Source organism: Adiantum capillus-veneris, chromosome 8, assembly GCF_014529385.1.
Source record: "Adiantum capillus-veneris isolate H3 chromosome 8, ASM1452938v2, whole genome shotgun sequence".
Classification (NCBI taxonomy): domain Eukaryota; kingdom Viridiplantae; phylum Streptophyta; class Polypodiopsida; order Polypodiales; family Pteridaceae; genus Adiantum; species Adiantum capillus-veneris.
Genome location: NC_140938.1, coordinates 84690472 through 84708733, shown reverse-complemented (window position 1 = coordinate 84708733; position 18262 = coordinate 84690472). Strand labels below are relative to the sequence as shown.

Genomic DNA, 18262 nt, shown 5'->3' with positions numbered 1-18262 from the left:
GAGTACATGTGCATAAGCTTCACAGCCAAGTGTGGATTTTTTCATTAGACAATTTATGTTCTGACCATAGATAGCTCCAAAGGTACACGAAATTGTAATGAAGCATGTGGTGATCTATTGATCAAGTACACGGTTGTGTATAATGCTTCAGTCCAAAACGCTTGCGATAAATTAGCCTGTGATAGCATAGACATAATCCGCTCTTTGATGGTCCTATTCATTCGTTCCACAACACCATTTTGTGCAGGGGTATATGGAGCTATTAAACTCACGCTTAATTCCCCTACTTGAACAGAATTCTGTAAACTCTTTGGAGACATATTCTCCACCATTGTCTGAGCGCAAAGCTTTCAACTTATGTTCAGACTGAGTTTCAACACTAAATAAGAACTTCTTGAAGCAAGAAAAGGTCTCATCTTTAGACTTCATGGCATAGACCCAAACATGCCGTGTTGCATCGTCAATGAATGTAACATAATAGGATGCATCACCATGGGATTTAGAAGGCATAGGCCCACATAAATTACTGTGCACAATCTGTAAGGGTTTTCTTTCTTTGTCAAAAGAATGTGTACGATGTGTCCGTGTTTGCTTTCCATATTGACAGTGCTCATAAAAGGAAAAATCAGAAAATGACAAAGACGGTAAGTAGCCCAAACGAGAGAGTGTTTTCATTCCCTTCTTTGACATATGTCCTAACCGGCTATGCCACAAAGCAACGGTTGGCAGCTCGGTTACAGAAAGAACACTGTTTTTATCAGATACATAAAGAGGATAAAGTAAACCAACTTTAGAACCATGGGCTATAGTAAGATGACCCTTTGCAACACGCTAAGACTGCTGATGAAAAGTGACTTTTGTAACCCAAGTCATCAAAACGTCCAATCAAAATCAGATTGCGTGTCAAGGCTGGAACATGACGCACATTAGGAATGATAAACTTCACCCCATTTGCCATAACCGAGGCAATATCACCTACCCAACAATGTCACAAGAGTAACTGTTACCAAGTGTAATAGAGCCAATGGTTTCTTTGTATGTAGTAAACCAATGCCTATGAGGTGTGACATGCAACGAAGCACCCGAATCAAGAATCCATGTGTGGGATACCTCACCACTAACAAGGAGTTCAGCAGGCATAGAACTCTGCAAAGATAGAGTTTCATGTGCATCATAAAAGATATCATTATTTTCAGTCAACATGCTAATGTCTTGCGCATCATTGTCATCTTGAATTATGTTCAATTCTTCAATCTTAACCAAACTCTTTGGTTTCTCCTCTTTATCATCATGATCTTTGCCTATACTTTTGCCCTTCTCTTTGTCACGCTTCCAAGCATAAGAATCCTTCTTTATGTGACCAAACTTATCACAATAATGGCATTGAATGTTGTGGCGACCACGAGACTTTGATCTACCCTTTGATGCATCTCTATTGCCCTCTTTCTTGGACTCACGTTGCAAAGAACGGCCCTTACGTTGCTTATCATCCCTTTGCACATAATGAGCTTTGTCATAATGTAAGCTAGTCATGGTGTTCTGAGGCATCTCCTCTGACAAAAGTGCACTAGTAACATCATCGTACTTTAGCGTACCATTAGGAGCAGAGTTACTAACAATTGTGCAAAAGATATCCCAAGAGGATGGCAACGAACAAAGCAAAAAGGTCGCTTTCATCTCATGATCAATGGTCATGCGTTGTGCACGAATTTGAGCAAAAAGAGAATCAAAATCATTGATATGGCTGGCAATGCTGGCTGACTCTTTCATACGAAGGCTGAAAAGTTTTCGCATCAGGAAAACCTTATTGCTAGCCGTATCCTTTTGGTAAGTGTCGCATACTTTCTGCCATATAGCATGAGCAGTCTCACATTCTAACACTAAAAAGTACACCGACTCACCAAGGTGCAGTTAATTGTAGACCTGCATAGCTCATCAAGCTCCTCCCACTGAAATTGAGTCATGTGCATATATTCAGTTCTAGCTTCATAGGCAATAGGCAACTTTTACTTCTTTTGGATAAGCACATTATGCATTTGGTTCTTCCAAAGCTAAAAATTAGTGCCATCAAACTTCTTTATGTCATAAATGTCACGGTCTTTGCTAGTAGACATGGTGACAAAACTACCAAAAGATTATGGGAAAATTTCAACAAGAGTCTTCTTTGTATTTGGGACTATGTCAACCAAAATACGAGACAAAATGACCAAGTATATCACTCACAAAGCATAAAAGAGGGAAATGCCTCTCAAAAGCACACTATATAGAGACCAACTGAGGCGTATAAACTGTCAAACTGACCATAGACCGCCAATTCGGCGTCAAAAGCACCTATACCACTCTATACATGTCCTATGGCGAGGCCACGAAAGGGATGCTCCAACTACCTGTATTACCGAAGGTATCTCCATATTTGAGAATACTCCAGCTCAATGAAAACCTCATGCTATCGACCCTCAACAACGTAGGTTATGCAGTAAAACGTATAGCCAAGTCTCATAAATGGTCGGGACTGCCGTACTAGCCAAAGGATGGCTCCACAAAAGCGTACAATGACAGTATCCACAAAGACGTAACAAGTCTGTCACGACGCTCAAACATGCGCCAAAAGCATGTGCATGCAAAGAAATATCCCCGCGGGGAGTCAAACCGCTCTCAAAAGAGCTCAAACACTGTCAAAAGTGTCAACATATGCATTTACGCATAAAAAACTGCTCCCACTAGAATCAGAATACCGCAAGCACTGAAACCTATAGCATGTGAACCGATGCCGATGCTGTAGTAGCCGAAGCCGAGATCAAGGCCGAGAAGCACAAAGAAAGCTAACCAAGCCGGTCTATGTACCTGTACGTGTACCTGTATCTGTACATGTAGCCGAAGAAGACAATGCCGTCAAACTCCCACTCTGTGTGTGTGTATGAGGCCACTCCAAAAGAGGCTACACACTCCCGAATGAGCCGTGTGCTCTCGTAGATGGAAAAGAGACTGCAACAATGGTACATGTAATAGCTATGGAAGCTCTGTAGCACGAACTACCAAAAGAGGGCTGAAAAATGCAGCTTTTGAATCGTAGCTCGAATGAGGTTTTTGATGGCACGAATGGCTCCGAAAGGGAGGTAAAACCGTTGGATGCATGTTGGAAACGCTCTCGGAATGCTGAATTTGCCGATGCCGAAGTCGGAACCCTGTTTGCACTCTTGAAAGTGCGCGCGCGCGAAAGCGGTTTCGGGAATGCAACAACTCTGATACCAGATGAAGGAGAGGAGTCGGGAGCACAGCGGAAGAGGAAGATGAATCGCACACTCACACACACACCATCATAGCCACACACACAGGTTGGAGGGGGAGAGCCAACACACACTGTGTGCCTCCTTTCTTTCTTCTCTATCTTATGCATTAAAACACAATAATGGCTCACAAAAGTGTATAGCTGTACACTTAGGGTTAGTAGCAGTTAGTGATGGGCGATCGGCCACATGGCCATTAAAGTTTAAACCTAACATGGGAGTGCCTAATAAGTCCGGGGTCGGGGCACGAAGACTCTTTCACAGAAACCTGCGTGTGCTGCAAAAAGGATCGGATCCTCCATAGAAGAAGAATCTTTTTGTGCTTTGATACCATTGTAACCAGACACTCCAAGCGAGAAATCAATAGCAACACCCGAACAGAAACTTCATAATCACTGAACTTCAGTAGAGAGAGAGAGAGAGAGAGAGAGAGAGAGAGAGAGAGAGAGAGAGAGAGAGAGAGAGAGAGAGAGAGAGAGAGTCGACACGGTCCATAGGTATTGGCCCCAAAGATTGGCACCCCTTTCGGTGTTTCTTTTTATCTTAATCTTTGAGCAAAGTACAACTCTCGCGGGTGCTCGCTCTGAGACTCTATGTCTAGATGCTTTGAGAAGTGAGCCCCTTGGATCACTTATAAACATTACAAGGGATGCTAAAAGCAGAGTGTAACAAACTTGGACACTCCAAGTCAAGAATCAACCGCGACAGCACCAAATAACCACTTCAAAACAATTCACAGATCACAATAGATTTGCACTGGCTCGGCGGAGTTCCGTGCCTAGAGATATTGGCCCCAAAGACTGGCGCCCCTTTCGGTATTTCTTTTTGTATTAATCAATCATCAAAGTACAAGAGAGCGGTTAGGGTTTCACTCTCAGACTCTGCGTCCAGATGCTCTGAGAAGTGAGGCCCTCACCACTAATTTAAAGGTTACAAGGGATGCCCAAAAGCAGAGCCCCAAAAGCTTTTAAAATCAAAAGCATCAGTTCTCTCTCTCTCTTAGAGAGTCTTTTCTCTTTTTTTTTTTAAAAAAAAAAAGCAAAAGCAAAATTCGCGTCGCTCATCATTTTCCAAAAATTTTTTTTTTTAATTTTTTTTTAAATAATCCGCCTCCGCGATTTCCAGAATTTAGGGTTTTTGGCAAAAATTAGGGTTTGCAGGAATTTTGGGGTTTCTGGCAGAAATTAGGGTTTCTGCTGTCTGCCACGTCATCACTTTGTGACATACCCCCCTCTTGAAAGCATTGTAATCGACCGCGATTACGCCTGCAAAACCGACAAAAGCCATAAACCGTCTTAGCAGACACTGACTGTTAGTACCTACGTACTAGGAACACACATCTAGCACATGTACAAAATCGACAGTCACATCACACGACATCACAGGACATCACCAGACATCACAGGACATCACATGACATTCAACATTCATTCGGATCTTAGACCATGATTTATCGGCAATGTAGCTAGCAATCACATCTAGGTCCAATCGGGACCTCATCGATGTCCGATTGACTAACCCCTATTGCAACCATGTCTATTCGAGATCAATCAGACCAAAATGCTGCAGTCATTTCGGCTATCAGTTCCTGCACTCACAAGAAGTCAAGAACAAATCAGTATCATAATCAGGAATTCCATTTCATAAAGTCATCCAGCAGAATACTGTCAGCTCTCAGTATCCCTGAAGCTCAAAGAGACATCAGTGACTTTAGTATCAAAATCGAGGCATCTGTTGACAAAGGAGTGGAGCGACTCCCCTCTTGTGCATCCCACTGCACCAGATCTTCGGCCAAGCTGAGTTTCTGGGTTCCGTTTGGAGTAGACTATGCTAAACCAAAACATCGAGGTAAAGTTTCACAATCCGAGGAGTATCTGCTAGGTCCTCCTCCTCCATCCACTTCGCATCAAATGCAGGAAAGTTCTTGAACTTAACCAAGAACCGCCTTCGGACTTTACCCTTATTCTTCGTATCGTTATGTGCCAAAATCTGTTCAGGAACAAGGATCTCCTCGTTTTCTTCCACTTCGGGTTGCTCATCAGGCTCCCCATCATCAGGCACATCACCCTTAACAGGGTTCAAGAGACTCACATGCAATGCATTATGAATCCTCCAAGTATCTGGCAGTTCCAATCGGAAGGAGACATCATTTATCTTGTCAGTAATCTGGAAAGGTCCGTAGTATCTCATACTAAGCTTTGGAAAAAGCCTCTCCTTTCCCTTTTTCTTTCTTAGACGTGCCTTCTCAAAAGTAAGAGCACCCAATCATCCTTCTTCAGTTTCAAGTCGCGACGATGGCGATCCGCTGCCTTTTTCTGTCGTTCTTGAGACTCCTGCAAAGTCTCGCGAACCTTGGCAAAAGCTGTATCCAAATCTCGCGAATATACATCCGCTTCAAATTTTCTAATCTTTCGTGCTCAGGAAGGATGGAACCTTCGCAGCAGTTTCAACAATCTCACATGGCATCTTCCCCGTCGAAGAGTGTATCGTGTTATTGTAGGCAAATTCCACCAAAGGTAAGTTCTTTTCCCATTGAGTCTTCTGATGCGAGATACAAGACTTCAATAAATCGAAAATCACTGAATTGGCAATCTCAAATTGCCCGTCAGTCTGCAAGTGGAACGATGACGAGAACTGCAACCGCGTCCCAATGTTCTCCCAAATTGCCTTCCAAAACAACTCATAAATCTGGGGTCTCTGTCGGAGACAATCGTCTCAGGCGTGCCATGTAATCGGAAAATCATCGTGATCATTCTGTATTCTCGGGAGATAAAAAAAAATGAAATCCATTTCAATATTTTCCCAGGGGCGGGTGGGTGGGTATGGGTAAAGGCTGTAACAATCCCTGTGCCTTATGCCTGTCAAACTTGACCTTCTAGCATACCAAGCAACTGCGCACAAACTCTTCCACATCCTTCTTCAGTCTCCGCCAAAAGAAATCTCTCTCTACCCCTTTCATGGTGGTAGCAATGCTGCGGTGACCCGTAAAAGGTGGACAGTGGCAATCAGTCATAACCTTTTCCCTCAACGGCTGTGTAACGCACAACATAGTCTTTTTCATCAAGTAGCCTTCCCGAAGGGAGTATCCAGCTACTGTCTCCCCATCCCGTATCCGTGTGAAAATATCTGCAAAATCTGTATCTGTGGCACACTGATCGACCATATCCTCGAAGCTCCTATGATGTATCGCGGAAATAGCCAGAACCAACGGTTTCCGAGACAAAGCATCTGCCACCACATTCTTCTGTCCCTGCACATGGACAATCTGGAAGTGAAACTATGACAAGATGTTCGCCCACCGCATCTGCTTTTCCGAAAGCTGCTTCTGTGACAAGAAGTAGCGCAAACTCTGATGGTCTGTAAAGACAATAAAATCCGCTCCGAGTAGGTAATGCCGCCACTGAGTAAGAGCATGGATAACCGCCAAAAGCTCTTTCTCATAAATCTGTGCTGTCATCTCCGGCCTAGAGAACAAACGGCTCTCGTAAGCTATGACATGGCCTTCTTGCATCAAGACCGCACCCAGACTACGACCACAAGCATCACAATATACTTCGAATGACTTCTGCAAGTCCGGCAAAGTCAAAATAGGTCCCGTAGTCAGTTTCTCTTTCAATGTCTGAAAGGCAGTCACCTCTGTGGGTCCCCACGAAAAAGGTACTCCTTTCTGTGTCAAGATATGCAAAGGGGAAGCAACCTCTGCAAACTTTCGTATGAACCGCCTGTAGTATGAACATAGTCCCAAGAAGCTTCTAACTTCATGGACATTCCTCAAATCGGGCCAATCACGGATAGTCTCTATCTTGGCCGGGTCCATTTGCACTCCTGTTGTGTTGCTGACACAATGTGTCCCAAAAAGTGTATCCATGGTAGGAAAAAATTCACTTTTCTTTGCATTAATCACTAGCGTGTGATCTCGTAATGCCTAAAGACTTGAAGCAGATGATCTCTGTGTTCTGCCTCATTCTTCGAGAAAACAATGATGTCGTCAAAGAAAGTGCCAACAAATAGCCTGTACTCTTGAAAAATCCTGTCCATTATCCGGTTAAATGTCGCAGGAGCATTGGTTAAGCCAAAAGGCATCACCAAAAACTCAAATAACCCAAAAGTCGTCCGAAAAGCTGTCTTGTAGACATCTCCTGGCGCTATCCTGATCTGATGATATCCACTCTTCAAGTCAATCCTGCTAAAGCACGAGGATCCCTGTAACCTGTCGAGTATATCATCGATCCTAGGAATCGGAAATCTGTTCTTGATGGTGATTTCGTTGAGAGTGCTATAATCGATGCACATTCTCCAAGATCTGTCTTTCTTCAAAATCAACAACACTGGAGAGCAATACGGTGAAGTACTAAGCTGGACAAGACCCTTTTCCAAGAGGTCTTTCACTGAGTTCATAATCTTTTCATTCTGTACTCGGCTCACACAATAAGGTGGCCGATTCGGTGGCGTGCTTCCAAATATCAGATCAATGGTATGATCTTCAGGCCCTCTCAAAAGCAATCGGCATGAGCGTGGAGAAAAAAATCTTGGCGTTCTTTTCTTCAGGTCAAAACATATTCAACTTTTATCCATGGTTCAGTTCTCCCAAAAGAATGAGTAAGAAAAACTGAAGTTCATCAAGTACAATCTCTAAGCCCTTCATTTATCAAAGTCGCTTTCTCGGCCCGGTAGTCAACCACGGCGTAGTTCTTGTGGTACCAAGGGATCCCGAGTAGAACGTCACTCACGTGCCCTGAACACCCCTGTCATTGCAAACGAAGTTTGCCAATGCTCGGTGTAATGGCAACATCCCATCCGGGTGCCAGTCGAACTACCTCCGCCAGTGGCGTCAGTCTGTCGGGCGCAGTTCCAAATCGAGCCGCCAATTCCAAGTGAAAAGAAGTTGGCCTTGGCTCCTTCAAAAGAGCTTCTTGATCCTTCACTTTGCCCCAAAAAAAAAACGGCAAAGTTTGTACTTTCATTCATTTGATTCGGTGCAAGTCCCACGCCATGTGGTACCAGTTCTGCTTTTCTATCTGCCTTTTCTGCCACATTCCTCAGCTGCTCTCGAACTCTCAGACCTGTCGTCGTCTTTATCATTCTGTTCTTTCTGTGCCTTATCAGGGCACTTTGCGGAAATATGTCCATGTTTCCCGCATCCAAAGCACTTCCCCTCTCTGATGAAGCGAGCTCTCTCCTCAGGAGTAAGCTTGGGTCGTGCATCCTTTTTTTTTCTCTGGGTTGCTCTTTTTCATTCTACTTTCATTCCCAGAAGTCTGTTTGGCTCGTTGTGTCATGGCCTCATCTGTGGGGTAAGTCAGACTGCCAGAGTGAATGGCAAAGCCCCGCTTCGCATGAGTCATCAACTCCTGAATAGAAGCTGACTTCTGTTCCAAGCAGTGATCTCGGATCTCTGTAGGTAGACCCAAGGTAAACCGCTCAATTTGTTCTCTGAACGAGATCTTCTTGAATGAAGAGGCGGGTAGAAAAGAGCTCCAGAATCTTTCACAATAAGAATTCACTGTATCGCTCTTGGTCATCCGGAGATGGTTCCAAGCAGCTCGTATATCTCGCTCAAACTCTTGAGTCAACCAAGAAGAAATAAAAAGCCTCTTGAATTTCAGCCATGTAACTGGCACAGTCTTGCTTAATAGAAGCGTGGACCACCAAGTAGGAGCATTCCCCTCAGAGTAAGAGGCAGCTCACCGAATCTTGGAGTGCTCTGAATAGCGTCCTCCCGCGAAAGCGATGTCAAACTGCTGTATAAGAGACAAAGCCTTCGAAGCATCTGAGTATCCTGAAAAGTATCAAACTTGATCGAGTGGCCACCTTCCTTAAACTCTCGGACTTTCTTGCTGTTATCTTCGAGAAAGTCATACTGGTTGGCTTTGTAAAAATTCTTCTTGTTCGCATAAAACTTTCCGTCATCGGAATCTGAGCTGTCTGTAGACGAGTCCTCAGTAGAACTGTCAGTCTCTGGGCGAGATGTAGCCTTCTTTGCCTTTTTCTTGCCCGTTCCGAAGCTTTGTGTCTTGCTTCGCTTTTTGCTTTTTTTTTTCTGTCTTCTTCGCTCTAATCCGAGGAGCTAGAAGAACTGTCAGAAGAAGAAGAAGAAGAACTGGGTACTCCTTCAAATCGAACACGCTTCTTCCGTTTCTTTGCTTTGTCGAATGTCGACTGACGACCCAAATATCCCGGGAAGTCAGTACCTTTGTTCTGCTTTTTGCCGTGCTTTTTGCCGTGCTTTTTGCCTTTCTTTTGCACGTCGAAAAGCTGAGCAATCCGTGCATCAACCACGTTCTCCAGTTCCTTCTCCGTATATTTCTTGGAGGTAGAAGGTTTCTTGAGAGCGGGTTTCGGGAGTGGTGTTGTGGTTCTCTGCCACTCCATCTGTACCTCTTTCAAAGAGGTCTGGTTCATATATTTTACCATCTTCGGGTCCTTGGCAAAATTGAGCATCATCTTTGTTGCATCGCCAATCAATTGACGACGCTCCATCTCTGTTTGCTCCGCCTGAGTAGGCTGAGGCGGGCCATACTCTCTGTCTGAATCTTCGTTGTGATCCCAGCCCGCATCTCCAGATGCAGAGGGAGTCGACTGATCATTGCCTGAAGCCATAGGTGCCGCGGAAAAAAAAAAAATCGGGGATCGTATTTCCTGTAGAAGAGAAATCGGCCGTGCTCTGACACCACTGTAACAAACTTGGACACTCCAAGTCAAGAATCAACCGCGACAGCACCAAATAACCACTTCAAAACAATTCACAGATCACAATAGATTTGCACTGGCTCGGCGGAGTTCCGTGCCTAGAGATATTGGCCCCAAAGACTGGCGCCCCTTTCGGTATTTCTTTTTGTATTAATCAATCATCAAAGTACAAGAGAGCGGTTAGGGTTTCACTCTCAGACTCTGCGTCCAGATGCTCTGAGAAGTGAGGCCCTCACCACTAATTTAAAGGTTACAAGGGATGCCCAAAAGCAGAGCCCCAAAAGCTTTTAAAATCAAAAGCATCAGTTCTCTCTCTCTCTTAGAGAGTCTTTTCTCTTTTTTTTTATAAAAAAAAAGCAAAAGCAAAATTCGCGTCGCTCATCATTTTCCAAATTTTTTTTTTTAATAATCCGCCTCCGCGATTTCCGGAATTTAGGGTTTTTGGCAAAAATTAGGGTTTGCAGGAATTTTAGGGTTTCTGGCAGAAATTAGGGTTTCTGCTGTCCACCACGTCATCACTTTGTGACACAGAGCCCCAAAAACATGAAACTCAAAAGCAATTGAGTACCCAAATGCAACTGTTGCCAAATCTACCAGTAAAAGCATCCAACGTATTTACGGATTTCCGTACAGTTTTGCCACGTCAGCATGTCAGCGCAAAAAGCGAAAATCTGTACTGTGTGCCACATCAGCAAGTTAGCGCGAATTGCAAAATTTCATACGGCTGCCATGTGGCACTTTGTCACATCAGCTTGTTCGTACAGCCTGTCCACGTTAGCAGGGGCTATCCGTAGGGTGATGCCACGTCATCAATTTGTGACTCTCTCTCTCTCTCTCTCTCTCTCTCCATCTGCTAGCGTTTTGCAGTGTGCGGCCTCTTTCTTTTTGTAGTGTTTTCATCTCTAGCGATCTCTCTCTCTAGCGTTGCTGCATTGCAATCTCTCTCCCTCTCTCTAGCGCTTTCCTTCCCCTCCTTGTTGCGCCTCTACATGGGTGGTTGTACGCGTGCTTAGCTGCCGGTGCCCGTTCAGTTGGCGGTACATGCTAGGAGTTTGTGTACGAGGAGATCTGTCCCGATAGATTCGAGATCCTTGCTATATCACACTTTATGTAAGTAAGCTAGGTTATGATGCTTTTAAGTCTATTCACAAGGTTATGTTGCTCCGGGGGTTAGTCGTCAATTCTCTCCAATGTTGCTACCAAATATGCGTACTAGGTCACTTTCAATGAGTTGACATATTTATTAACATTTTTTCTAGCTTTTGGGGTCGTGGGGTTTTTTGTCAGCAAATAGGGAACTTTTCCAATTGCCCTATATAGGCAAGCCCCCCCCCCCCTCCCCCCTTTGTACTTTTGGCATGTTGTGATCTTTGCAGAGTACCAATGTTTGAGCACTCTCTCTCTCTCTTTCTCTAGCATTTTCCATCTGCTAGCGTTTTGCAGTGTGCGGCCTCTCCATCTCTAGCGTTTCTCATCACGTGCTCTCTCTCTCTCTCTCTCTCTCTCTCTCTACATGGACACACATATGTCTCATGGTTTGCGTTGTGCCATTGGTCAGATACGCACATCCTCACATCAGCTCGAGATTGAGACCGGTAGATTCAGAGGGATACCAGCAGACAGCAGGATATGCCGATTATGCCAGAGAGAGCCAGAGACAGAGTTGCACTACATATGTCATTGCACAGTGTTCTATGAGATACGGGGGCGTTTCCACTGCTTATTCAGAGAGGGTTTTGGTCCTCTATCTAGGGTCATGAGTTATGAGGATCAGAGATGTCTTGGACTATATCTACTTGAGTTACACAGGTATAGAGACACTTTACTGGGGAGAGCTAGAGAGAGGCAGTCCCAGAGACACATTACAGATTTCTTTTCACTAGATATGGGACAGCCAGAGGAGCAGCCACCACTGCAGAGCTCGTCCCACACTCATTCGACCACTACTGGCACTCTCATCGACCGAGCATTGGAGCTACAGAGATACAGACGACCGCGACTGAGGAGAGGAGCTACACAGCATCGACGGAGACTACAACAGAAGATTCGAGCCATACTCTCTCGACATCCAGAGTGCAGATGAGGATGGATCCTCACCATTTCTTCCATCTTTGTTTCACACACTGTTACATCCAGTTTACCGGGTACCTATTGTATCAGCTGCTACACCCACGTAGTTTTAGATTGTAGTAGTAGTAGTAGTATTTTGTTCCACTTCTAGTTCTTTTCTAGTTCTTTTGTACCCAGACATGGTATTAGATTCACTATTTTGTAACTGATTGGTCTCATAGGTCATTTTGGCCTTTTGAAGACGTTAATATAACATTTCATTTCATTTCATTTCTCCCCCCCCCCCCCCCCCTCCTTCCCCTCCGTGTTGAGCCTCTGCACGCGTAGTTGTATGCGTGCCTAGCCACCCGTGCTCGTTCGGTGGGTGGTACACGCTAGGAGCACGTGTACAAGGATATTTGCCACGATAGATCTGAGATCCATTGGTTGCCCGGTCTCGAAAGGAGGTTTGCTTGCGGTTGTAGACAAGTTCATCACCCGGTTCACCCTTTTCCGTTGTACCTTTGACACTTCGGGGCTGATTTGATGCACCTTTTGATTTGTCTCGATGTGGGGCTTCGGATGGCCTTCAAGCGGTAGATCTAGGGCTGATTGCACTCCCGATGTGAGAGGAACCAAGGGCTGAAAACGCAGGTCTCAATGATGCCGATGATGGGCAGCAATGGGAGCACTCTATGGGGCGAGGGAATGGCCGAGAAGAGGCTCAATGGGCTGCCGAAGTATGGTACCTCACGTGGATGGCTGCCGCTTGTAGATCTCGCACGTCTTCCTCGAAGAAGAGGGCTGAAAATCGAAAACACTCGCTGATCTGCTGCAAATTTGGAGTCACTGGCTGATTTTCTACCAAACGCCAGGCTGATGTGCTGCTGCAAAAATGCAGGGGTTGAACTAGTGCTTCTTGATCTGATGCCAATCGCTAGCACACTTGCTTCCTTTATAGTGGAACATTGGCCTTAAGAACTTCTGAAGGCTTAGGTAGGGCAAAACTGGAAGACAGTTATAAAAATAAATCATGAAAACAATTTATCAATAATGTTCACTTCTGCTAAGTTTCTGGGTGAAATTGTCGTTCACCCAAAGGCAATGCTCAAATTCTTGTGGCGTCGATCGATTTTCCAAAATTGTATATTTCATTCCTCGCAAGAAAGCTGCTTCTACTCCCGATGTTGCAATATTGCTTGTGCAACATATTTTTAGGTTACGCGGCTTGCTAAAGTCCATTATTTTAGAGAGAAATCTGAAATCGATTGGACATTTTTGGACCTCTCTTTTCAAGTCTCTTGGCATGTATTTGTTGTTTAGTTAAGCCTATCATCCTCAAACAGTTGGTTAGACAGAAAGAGTTAATCAAATTTTGGAAGAGATGCTTCGACATTACATTGAAATTCGATTGGCATCTTCGGAAGATTAGTTACCACTTGTGGAGTTTGCTGACAACAATTCTCTTCATTTAGTAACTGGCATAACTCCGCATATGGGCATACTCCCCTCGTGCCTACAAACTTTCTTCTTCAACACAAAGTGGCATTAGTAGATGAACTAGTTTAGGAAATGCAAGCACAAGTTCAAGATAAATTGGTTCATGTTCAATAGAATTATTAGAAGCAGGTCAACAAGCATCGTCGTCATACAGTATTCCAAGAAGGTATGTGTCATCTCATTGCTACAAAACTGTGAAATCAGTTTTTTGTGCGACCTTGCTTCTATGGACCTTCCAAGATCATCAACAAAAATTCAGTGATTAGTTACAAGTTGGAACTTCCGCCTTCATGAAAAAAGATTCATCCAACTTTTCATGTTCCATGGCTCAAACATTATATTCGAGGAGATTTGCGTGTCGTAGATTTATTTTCTTGTATGTACCAGAAATTGAAGATGAACACATCATTCTTGTAAAAGATTCTTGTGTTGTTTCTTTTTGACGTACGTCAGAAAGAAACATCACGACAGTTTCTTGTTAAATGGATAGACTTGGATGAGTCAGATTCTACTTGGCAATTGGATGAAGAAATGTAGCAGTACTTCAACCTCCTCCAAGAGTTCTTTGACAAGCGGCATACTTTACTTTGACACATGGGTATTATTTTAAATGGGAGGGAGTGTCACGATTGTGACTCAATTGCATCATACACTTTCTCATGGTTGCAGCTATGAGAAGTGACTAACCAAGGAGAACCCCTACACTTGGATGGTCACGACTCGTCGCTTTAAAGACACACCTCTTCATCACAAGTGACATCCCTTCAACGCTTGGTGATACCCCTTCGCTCTATGGTTGCGATTCTTCATCCAATGGGACGTGTCTCTACGTCTTTAGTCATGTCTATTCACCATGAGACATGCTTTTTAATTTATGTCTCTTCGTCTTTTATATGAGGAGCCTGTTGTAACACAGATTCAAATCAATCAAACGCACATTCTCTTGAGTCTCTTGTCAGAGTTATCTTTCAAGTTCTGTTTAGAAACATAGTTAAAAAGTATGAAGTGCTAGAACTAGAGCACATTTCTTCACACTTTAAGTCCCACCTCGTACTTTTCGTTGGGTGGTTTTCCTCTTTCACAACAGCTTGGAGATGCCTATCTTTTAGAGGTTTTGGTGAATACCCTCTCCTGCTTTCCTCCTTCCTCCAATAGTTTGCTAGGGCACTTTTTACCCTCATTAGGAGGGTTTTTTTCCCCTGGCATGTTGTCAAATTTCATAGTTTGGCCTTTAACCCTTGTATCAGTTTTTACCTTGGGGTCGACACCATTTTGGGCGCTCCAAGGGGGCTCAGGTAATAGAATGTCAGCCATGTTTGAGTGAGAGAGAGAGAGAGAGAGAGAGAGAGAGAGAGAGAGAGAGAGAGAGAGAGAGAGAGAGAGATTATTTTTTCAGATAAAATCAAGCCTATGGATGTTGGATTAGACGAATCTATGCCTCCACACAATGATCGAGGCTTTGGTTTCTTTGGAATGTTAAATGGCAGGAGAGGCAGGCATTCATCAATGGTCTCTCGATGGGCTCCACCCATTTCCTACATGCATATATACGAGTGTCAAGAATTCTCTGTAAGAGCTGAATGCAGTTTTGTTTTCTTGGGCTTCATATTCCGATAGCCATTGATGATGCTTGTTTGGTGGGTAGATGGGCATTTTTTGCTTGCCGACATCAGCAGTCATTCCCCTTCACAATCACCCAGGCATGACTGTGTTCAGCAAGCTTCTGTACGGTTCAATGCATGTCAAGGCTTATGATTGGGTTGATCCCAGTGTCGCCACGCAACGTAAGTAGCTAGAAGTTTACTGTTTAGTCTTTGTACTCCAACAAGATTTCTCTTCTTTGTCCATTTTCTTGCGTGCCTTGCTTTTGTGGTTTTTGTGTGTAATTAATAAGCTTGTCTGACCTTATGAAGGTAGATATCTTGATGAAGTCGAACAATTGAATGTTTTTTGCAGCAAGGCTAGCAAAGCTAGTGGTTGATAGGACCATGTCTGCCCCTTGCGAGCCGGCAGTGTTGTACCCTACTAGTGGAGGAAATATGCATGCTTTTACAGCAGTAACATCTTGTGCTGTCCTCGATATACTGGCACCCCCCTATTCTGCACAAGATGGCCGGCATTGCACTTACTATAGAGATTTTCCATATTCCAGCTTTGCAAGTAAGTAGTTTCTCATTTAGTCTTTATAGCTTACTTTAGGATTTAATAATATGATCTTTTTGGCTCTGTTTGTGTACTCGTGTGGAGTATGTTTCTAGGATTAAGTTCTTATCCTTGCTGTGATTGTTTAAATTTGTGTACTTGTTTCACCGTCTCAGTCATCTTGTGTGCTTGCTTTTGTGTTTTTGTGAGTGAATTAGCATCTCGTATAATTCGTAAGTTCAGACTTTTCTGACCTTATGAAGGGGTGTGTGTGTGTATGTGCGTGTGATGAATTGTCAACAAGCAATTGATAATGGAGCTGTTGTTCATTTCTAGCAAGTATAGACATAGGTATAGGTTAAGCTTTTTCAGTTGAGGTAAACAAGGCATTTGTGCATTTGTGTTTTTGTGAGTGTATTAGCCTCTCTTAACGATTCGTAAGCTCAGACTTTTCTGGCCTATATATAGAGCTGTTGTACATTTCCAGCAAGTATAGATATAGGTATAGATTAAGCTTTTTCAGTTGTGCTAATAATTTTTGGTTGCGGTTCCATTTGTCAGGTACGGTAGATCGGAGGAGAGACGGTCAGCATTTAGATCTTGCATGGCTTGAAGAATGTCAACCTTCTGATGACTTCGTTGTTGAGGGAGTTCCTTATAGTGGCCCTCAGGTCATACCTTGACAAAGCTGGTTTGAAGGCTTCAATTAAATTTTTGTACCAAAAGAGATCTTGTATACTTAAATTAGGGAGTGGGCCTGACACAATCATTATCAGAAATTTGCTAGTGTGTTTCTGCTGCTGGTCCTTGTACGTAAATTTATGGCCAACTGTCAATTTGGGGCGCCCAAGTGTGGACGACTTGTTTCATACTAGGTTTCTCTGGGCGCTTGTGCTTGTCCTTCCTGATATGCATGAAGTCTTTCATGATTGCCGTGCTTGAGGAGAGAGTACATATCGTTTTTCAGTGGCAAAGTGCATTGTCCATGTTACTTGTGCCCTTGTCCATTAGCTTGAGGATGATAGGGTACCCATTTGCGAAGTATGACCATGAATTTGTCTAAGATCTAAGAGGAATTTGATGACCTCGTAGGTAATTCACCTCTACTTATGGGCTTGATGCTCAATCTCATGATTTTTTAAATTTGTTGAAGAGGAACTTGATGGCCTGACTCGCAATTCACTGGCTTGATGGTCAATTTGAGGTTTCCTTGGGAAGGTGAAGGTTTTTGAGAATGTTAAGCAAATCAAGTATTGCGTTTTGCATTTTGTGCATCTTGACAAGAGATTTTCTTCCAATTGTTAGGCAATGCTCTATTAGAGTATGAAATTAATTGGAATTGGCATGCATCCTTTCCCATCTTATTTGTTGCAAGTACTCACCTATTTGGTCGATGTATTTGCCTTTTATGGTTCCTATTAATTAATTAAGAGACAGCTATGGCTTGGATTGTATACGCCTTAGTACCAAGAACGAGCGACTTCATCGGTTTTATAATGTTTTACTTAAAGACGTATACATGTGCCACCTTCTCTTCAAGAGAATTGTTCATGTCTTCATAAACAGATGCACATATCAGAACACAAATGAATAGACTTGTCAATTGAAAAGTGGTCATTGTAATTGCCATCAATGGCCTTTATCATTAAGCTGTGAATTCGTTCTCTTCACCAATTATTGTATCGCATCGCAAATCTCGATCATGGTACTTCAATTCTTTTACAAGCCTTAGCCCCCTCCGTAAGTATCTCCAATAGAGCTTTGTAGGTCCTAACTTGGGTGCAATATGTTTCATTTCATTCAGTAATTACGCTCAATTAAGTGCAGGGGTACTCAAACATGAGAGGAATTTTGCAATGATGATTTGACTTAGTGTAGGTTGGGATGAAAGTGTAGGCAACAGGGATGACTTCTCGAACCTAGCAAAAGTTTTGTTTGATATTAAGGTGCGAGTTTATGACAATGACCACCACTATGATATTTCATAACAGATATTTGAGTACCAAAAAGGGGTGCTCACATATGTGCATTCCAATAAGGGAACAAGAACTGAATGCATGGCATTGAAATGCCACTGTAGCTCTTTTGCACACACTGCAAAGAGCCTTTTTACACACAGCCTACCTTCAACTAAAGAGTGTTAAACAATGCACCTTGCTATACTCCCTTGCACAAGCTAGGGCACATATTGAGAAAACATGTACCCATCAGCTCATAGTGCAGACATGCCCTTAACACATGTAGAGCCACACTAAAATTCACGCACGGTACTTTTGTCTCCAGAAGCTACCACTCTTCACTGACTAATTTTCATTCTTCTTTGGTCTCCAAAAACCTCCACAACACTCACGTGTGTGAACTCTCGAAGCTCTTGTTATTCAAGTTTTAAAAAGATTGTGGATTGTTTGGGAAACCACACATTCATATTTCAAACAAGTGTTCAAAGCTAGTAACTAGTTGCATATTTGCAGTTTGTACATGCATGACTTTATTTACATATGGCACCAACCACAGTATCTGACGTCATCACAATAAACATGCCATGACATTGTTGGCATGTACCCACCCTCTCCTCTTGGCCAGGGTTGAATTTT

General features: G+C 43.4%; 1 protein-coding gene across 1 annotated transcript in view; it reads left to right on the top strand.

Moving 5' to 3' along the window:
* LOC147452479 (plant cysteine oxidase 4-like) overlaps positions 1-16599 on the top strand; it is a 40424-nt gene extending 23825 nt beyond the window's left edge. The window contains exons 2-5 of the mRNA XM_086518158.1: positions 14923-15095; positions 15172-15310; positions 15483-15686; positions 16230-16599. Coding sequence (XP_086374284.1) covers positions 14923-15095; positions 15172-15310; positions 15483-15686; positions 16230-16351 — 638 coding nt within the window. The 3' untranslated portion in view covers positions 16352-16599. The remainder of the gene's footprint in view (positions 1-14922; positions 15096-15171; positions 15311-15482; positions 15687-16229) is intronic.
* Positions 16600-18262: the final 1663 nt, after the last annotated feature.